Source organism: Xyrauchen texanus, chromosome 35 (genome assembly GCF_025860055.1).
Source record: "Xyrauchen texanus isolate HMW12.3.18 chromosome 35, RBS_HiC_50CHRs, whole genome shotgun sequence".
Taxonomy (NCBI): domain Eukaryota; kingdom Metazoa; phylum Chordata; class Actinopteri; order Cypriniformes; family Catostomidae; genus Xyrauchen; species Xyrauchen texanus.
In genome coordinates, this window is record NC_068310.1 from 28,698,218 (window position 1) to 28,704,922 (window position 6,705).

The 6,705-nt window shown below is 39.1% G+C and overlaps 1 protein-coding gene across 1 annotated transcript in view; it reads right to left on the minus strand.

Moving 5' to 3' along the window:
* LOC127628413 (serine/threonine-protein kinase Sgk1-like) overlaps positions 1-3,767 on the minus strand; it is a 35,148-nt gene extending 31,381 nt beyond the window's left edge. Inside the window, exons 1-2 of the mRNA XM_052105139.1 lie at positions 3,516-3,767; positions 3,237-3,358 (exon numbers count right to left, since the gene is read on the minus strand). Coding sequence (XP_051961099.1) covers positions 3,237-3,314 — 78 coding nt within the window. The 5' untranslated portion in view covers positions 3,315-3,358; positions 3,516-3,767. The remainder of the gene's footprint in view (positions 1-3,236; positions 3,359-3,515) is intronic.
* Positions 3,768-6,705: the final 2,938 nt, after the last annotated feature.

Here is a 6,705-nt window from a genome sequence, read left to right on the forward strand (position 1 = left end):
TTAGTCAGACTACTGACAATCTCATCCTCTGTCTTTTAATGGCTATTGGAGCCCCAGCCCCAGTTGTCTAAATAGTTAGGCTGATTGGATTAGCATCTCTGTATCTGAATAGTTATGCTGATTGGATTAGGACTGGTAACAATCTAGAGTCTAGGGTGGGTTTCCTATGCCTGTATACATCATTTGCATGCTTTAAAGTTATCACCTGGGTGCTTTGTGTCTATCTCTAAGCACTGCCCTCTAAATGCATGTATAAATTACAATGTAAAGTTCCCTTAGTTAGATGTTGGTCCCTGCAGCTGCTGACAGCATGAATTTCTCAATAAAGAATCCTGCTTGAAGATACAACCGAGTCTCCTGGTCTTACCTTCTGAGTTTCCCACTCTATAGAAGGATAAAAAGTTTACAACACACGGATTTACTGTCTCAGAAGCGGAGGCAACTAAGACTTGTCCTCCACCACCTGGATTGAGGTGAGTTACCACGCCACCACGAGGACCTACTAAGTAGTGGGAATTCCAAATTTGGAGAAAAGGGGATAAAAAAAATAACATAAATAATAATAATAATAATAATTTATTATTATTATCCCCTGCTGGAGCAGCTGCCCCTGCGACCCGACTTCGGATAAGCAGTTGAAGATGGATGGATGGATAATAATAATCTTGTCTCGTCCCCAGTTTATAAAAATAAATGATGGGTACAGTGAGGCACTTACAATGGAAGTGAGTGGGCCAGTCCATAAATATTAAAATACATTCTGTTTCAAAAGTATATCCACAAGATGTAAACGTTTTATATGATAACATGATTTTAGTGTAATTAAATCACTTACTATCCTAATGTGTATAGTTGTATCCAATATTATAACTTTGTCGTTATGACGACACAACGGCGGTAAACCCTGTGATCTCAGTAAGCGATTTTATCACACTAAAAGTGTGCTGTTGCAACAATTTTAAAACTGTGTATTTGAACGTTTATAAAATAGCCCCATTTAACTCATTGTAAGTGCCTTACTGTTACTGTGGTTTTTGCTTTTTTAAATAAAAGAGGGATAAGTTTACATTTTCTTTTGTGGTAATCAACATATGCCACAAATGCCTCAATTAAACTTAACTTGTATTGAACCTGGAGCATTCCTTTATAGAAAAGTCTATATTTGCTCTACATTTAATCTAATTACTGTCTAGATGAAACTAGAACTTCTTTTGTGATTTTCTTTCCTATTGGTTTCAGTATTTTGCCATGCATTTCCTCAAAAGGCTCTTGTGAAAAACCATTTGCCAAATGCCATAAAGTCAATTGTGTTTTTCAAGAATCCTCCAGTGGCCTCCAGGAACAGGGTTGGGAACCACTGACCTAGACAGTACTGTGAATTATTTATTTGTGCATTTTCTCCAGTACAGGCAGATTAAATAAAACCAGCATGCCAGGGCAAATCCTCCTGACATTCATTAAAAGCAAAACAATGAATCCGAAAGGTGTTCCAAAAGTCACCAGTGAATGACTAAAAGAGACTGGGCATGGGGTCATCCGGGGAAAAAAAATAAATAAATAAAACGTTTTTTTGTAATTTGTATTTTTATTTTTATTTTTAAGAAAGAAGAGGAAAAATGACTCAAAAACATTCCTGAAATTAGTAAAATACTTATCCATGTCCTACATACATAAACAATTACATTGCATGGCCAATAATCTCTTCTCTTCTGACACATGCAGTTTTTTATCTTTCACCAGCCATGCAAGTGTATGCATGTTATTGTTATGAACTATATTGTCAGGCAGTTAGAAATGAATCATTATTTACTGGAATCAAAGACGGAGTCGATGGCAACTCAACCAACACTCAAACATAGACATACGCCAAACCAAACACTGATGACTCAGCAACAATTCCACAAAACCATAGTCTCCTGAGGAAAAACAACATTGTGCTGCTCATTGCAAAGCCAGAGTGCGAGTTATCAAATCCACAAGACTAAATATACACTGACTGCAGTTGTGTTATGTTAACGCTACACACACAGCAAGAGAAAATTACAAGCCGATCCACGACTAAACTCAATGCTAGAACTCCAGAATATTCTTTCAAATTTTCTTCACTCTCTCCTCTATCTCTCTCTCTCTCTCTCTCTCTCTCTCTCTCTCTCTCTCTCTTCAGGGCATAGTCACACATAAATACATAATAATCCAACCAAACCTTCTCACTGAGTCACTCCCTGACACCCCCATCTGCTAAGCTCGTGTGTGTTTGTGTGCTTGTATAAGTAGGATTCTGGACTCAATCCCAAATTACACACTGTCGCAAATAACCAAAACAAATATATTGAAACTGCCATGTTATAGTCACAAAATAAAAACCAAATAGCAGTTTTCATTCTTCATATTATTTCTGGGCTTTTGCCACTTGTATTAAAAGGACAATGGAGAGATGATAGGAAATGATACAGAACAAAAAGAAGAAGAGGGGATGGGATCCAGCCAACATAGTTTCACGTATCCAAATCATAAGATATTATATGACTTTTATTTCCATAGAGACCAACCAATCAACAAGTAGAGTTGAAAATTGATACAATACAGGTGTCAACTTTTCTTTACCCTACAACACTTTATTGTAAGAAAGGAAATATCAGTGAACAAATTTGTTAACAGATTCCAAATGATCAATAGTCTGTAATACGCTTCACTCGTCTCATTCCAAACCCTGATATTTTCTTCTGTGGCACACAAAGTTTATTTTCCTATTAAAATCATGGTTAGGTTTAGGGTTGGGTAAGGGGTTAGACTCTATGGTCAGGTTTAAGATTTATCACTATACATTGCATGTTATTGAACAAGCCAACTCATACAATTATTTACGATTTCAGCATCTCAAATGAATTATCATGACTTGCATAAGCAAAGCTAATTTCCAAAAATAATGACCCGTTCCTAAACACTCCCGGCTCTTTCATTGGTCAAACAATCAGATAGTCTTACGCCAAACTCACACTACTGGTTAAGCCAATATTGTTATCTTGAATTGGACAGAATGTTTTGAAAATGCCACAGAGCCACAGTGTACCACATTTCAGGGGAATCAACCTCTGCATGGCTTACTTATAGTTGTTCCTGCATATTAAGCTAGCGTAGGAGAAAGTATTGTAAACATTGAAACTACACACATTACATTCCAACTTATTACCCATATATAAGTTCTGCAACTACTGCACACATACACTTACACTCACCTTTCTCTTGACAAACTGGAAGGCAGAGCACTTCTTAAAGGAGAAAGATTGCTTCTCTGCATTATGGACCAGCCGCATGGCCTCTGGCCGGCCCGCACACTCTGTGGTCCCCAGTGTGATGCCTGACAGAGAGACAGAGAGGTGAAAACAGGATTTATGGGTCTTTCTGATGCAAGTACAAGAAAGTCCAGCTTTATGAGTGATACCCATTACTGAACAAACACTTGTGTTTGTGTTTGTGTATACATGAGTGGTGGATGTCTGTGCCTGTTGTCATACCTGTGATGCTGTCCTCCCTGGTCCAGGTTGTTATGATCGTCACTGCTGACCGATGGTATAGCTGCTGCACTGATATTGTGGGCTCTGTCTGTATGATGCTGCTGGACCTCACTGCATGCCTCTGTATCTCTGCAGCACCAAGGCTATGCGTGTGTGTGTTTGTGTGAGATATTGAGATGGAATAGAGCACACACCTTGTGAATGTGAGAGAATGCTGCAATCAGAGAGCAGCACCTTCCTCTCCTCTGCTCTGTCCTCTCTCTCTCCCTCTGTACGGCTTTCGCACTCCCTTTTTCTTATTTGGCAGCTCTAATGCACACATTCTCTCTCTTTTCTATCTCTCTCCTCCTCCTCCGCCCCTTCCCCCTATCCATTTCTGCAGCAGTGGATGCTCTCTCTCTCACACAGTCTCTCTCTCTCCAATCTATCCCTGGAGCTTTGATTGTGTGAATAGAGGGATGGCAGATGAATGAATGAAGGCTGGGATGGATGGGTGTGTTAAGCCTGACCACTGCTGTTAGAGGAACAGCTGCAATGCTGCAAGTCTTCTCTGACACACACACACACACACACACAAAAAAACATGTTTGCTCTCCATTTCTCTCTCTAGCTCTGATTTGTTAAATTGTCTTTGTCAGGGATCATTTATGAATGAGCTGTGATTTTAAAGGTGAATGAGTCAATAGGTTAATTACCTCTGAGCGGCAGATGTCACACAACTGCATAGAGAAAGAGAATGGGAGATGGGAAGAATCAACATTCTACAGAGTTTCACAGTTAAAGATATAATGATGAGGTGATCTATCAGCCCCTTGTTCTTGTGAGTCAGTCTTGAGTACAGCAAGAAGTCAATAACATCTAAAGATTTGTCAGTGGCTGGGTCTTTGTTGTTGGTTATTGGGCTTTTACAGAATAAAGTCAGGATGGACATTTATGGTCATTTATAACACAAAGTAAATAAATAAATCATTTATTATTTGATTAATATGTCTTAAAATAATTAGTATACAACAGTTAGTTCCAGTCCACTAATTTGATTAGATGTGTGGCTTTCCAAAATTGCTGTATTTAGTATTACAGCACTGGAAGTCTGCACTACTTACTGTGAAGGGCAGAGCCAGTGAAGTGTGAAGTAAGGCATTACTGTCTCATATGTATCTGTTTGGACATGTACAGCCACTTTAGTTTGAACGGGAATGTTATTTTGATAGCATGGCAGCAAAACGAATGCTTATAGCTGGTAGGATTGTTGTAACAAAGACTTGTGTCTTTAATTCATTCCAATCTTGTGTACGATCTCTCTTGTGGTGCTTTGTAAACATGAAAATGCATACATACTGTTGAATATTCCAGTGTTTTGCTTTTTAAGTCCCACAGATTTAAAGGGATAGTTCACCCCAGAATAAAAGTCTCTCATCATTTATTCACCCTCATGCCTTTCCAGATATATTTCTGTGTTCTGCAGAACACAAACAAAGCTCTGTACATTCATACAATGCAAGTGAATGGTGATTAAAACTTTGAAGCTACAAAAAGAATATAAAGGTAGCATAAAAGGAATCCATACAATTATCCAGTAGTTTAATCCATGTATTCTGACGAGATCCAATCGATTTCAGTTAAGAACGGACCAAAATACAACCTACAGTACTTTTTCACTGTAAATCTTGACAGAGGCAGTCTCCTTGTCGATTATGATTGCAAGCTTTATTACTCTTCCTGTCGCCATCTAGCTCTCTGTGCATGCATCAAGCATAATCGAAGTGTAATCGAGCTTGAAATCATGAATGTGTGTAGCGACTGCTATGACAAGATTTACAGTTGATAAGGAGTTACATTTCGGTCTGTTCTCACATAAAACATATTAGATTGCTTCAGAAGACATGGAATACTGTGTGTAGTGTCTCATTTATGTAAACACAGATTTCCAAATAATTTAGCAAAATATATGTGGTCATATTCCTGATTAGTGTGGATGACAATCTCTGTGTGACTCATAGCTCAACATACATCAAAGACTTTTATCTAAATGCATCACATAAAAAAAATGAAAAAAAAATGAAAAAGGGAAACATTTTTCTGAAATGGCAGGAAGATAAAATGCATTTCAGTTTTGCAGATTACTGATAAAGAGAAAATGCATTCTCCATGTTGACTGTGAGAGCTGTCTAATTCACTGTACCCTTTTATTTGGGAGCCAACCTGAGATAGTGAGAGAAAAAAAGCTTTTCATCCTGGACAAAAGATGTATTCATTTTATGCATATCACTGATCTTGCTGTCTGCTCTGCCCAATCAAACCCATAAAGTCTTTTATAGAGCAAGAAGCCGAGTAAGGGGGAGTTGAGTGGCGCCATGCTAGTGTCGGACCCGTGAATGGTGAGCTCTGCGCACTTTGCTAGTTTTAATACTTTTTATGTCATAAACTGGTGAGATTCGATACACACTGATTCTTAACTGTTCTAGGAAGACAATATGTCAAATAATTACAAATTCTGGAGACATTAAAAGACATTTACATGCTCGAGCTGAAGCCAATGAGCAACAGGCCAAAAGCCAGAGATTCAGTTTGGCCAGTGAGGTGAAAGAGATTCATCGTCAACTGTTGAACATGTCGGCAATGCTGACAAATGGCTCTTTTCCACTACACAGTACCAGCTCGCCTCGGCTCGACTCGACTCGACTTTGTTTGGTTTTCCACTGTGTAAAAGTTGTACCTGTACCTGCTTTCAGGTACTTTTTTTCATACCACCTCCGGCGAGGTTCTGAGTATCCAGAATAACCCCGCCATTTTTAAATAGTTTGCACAGATATAGCCTACTAAACTATTATTATGGCAACTCGGAAGAATACGCCGTGGTCAAACGAGGAGGTGCAGACTTTTCTTTGTTTGGTTGCCGAAGAAAGGATCCAGCGAGAGCTTGATGGGGCAACGAGGAACGAAAAAGTTTATCAAGAAATCTCCTAACTGCTGTCCACACATGGCTACAACAGGACTTTCCAGCAATGTAGGGAAAAGTTAAAAAAACTGAAAAGTGACTACAGAGCTGTAAAGGATCACAACGGCCGCAGTGGTTCAAACCGAAAAAGCTGGAAGTGGTACGAACAGATGGACGGTATCTACGACCATAGACCGGCGAAGCAACGGGAGGGAGGGTGGACTTGACTCGGCCACCAGTTTGTTGGAGTCG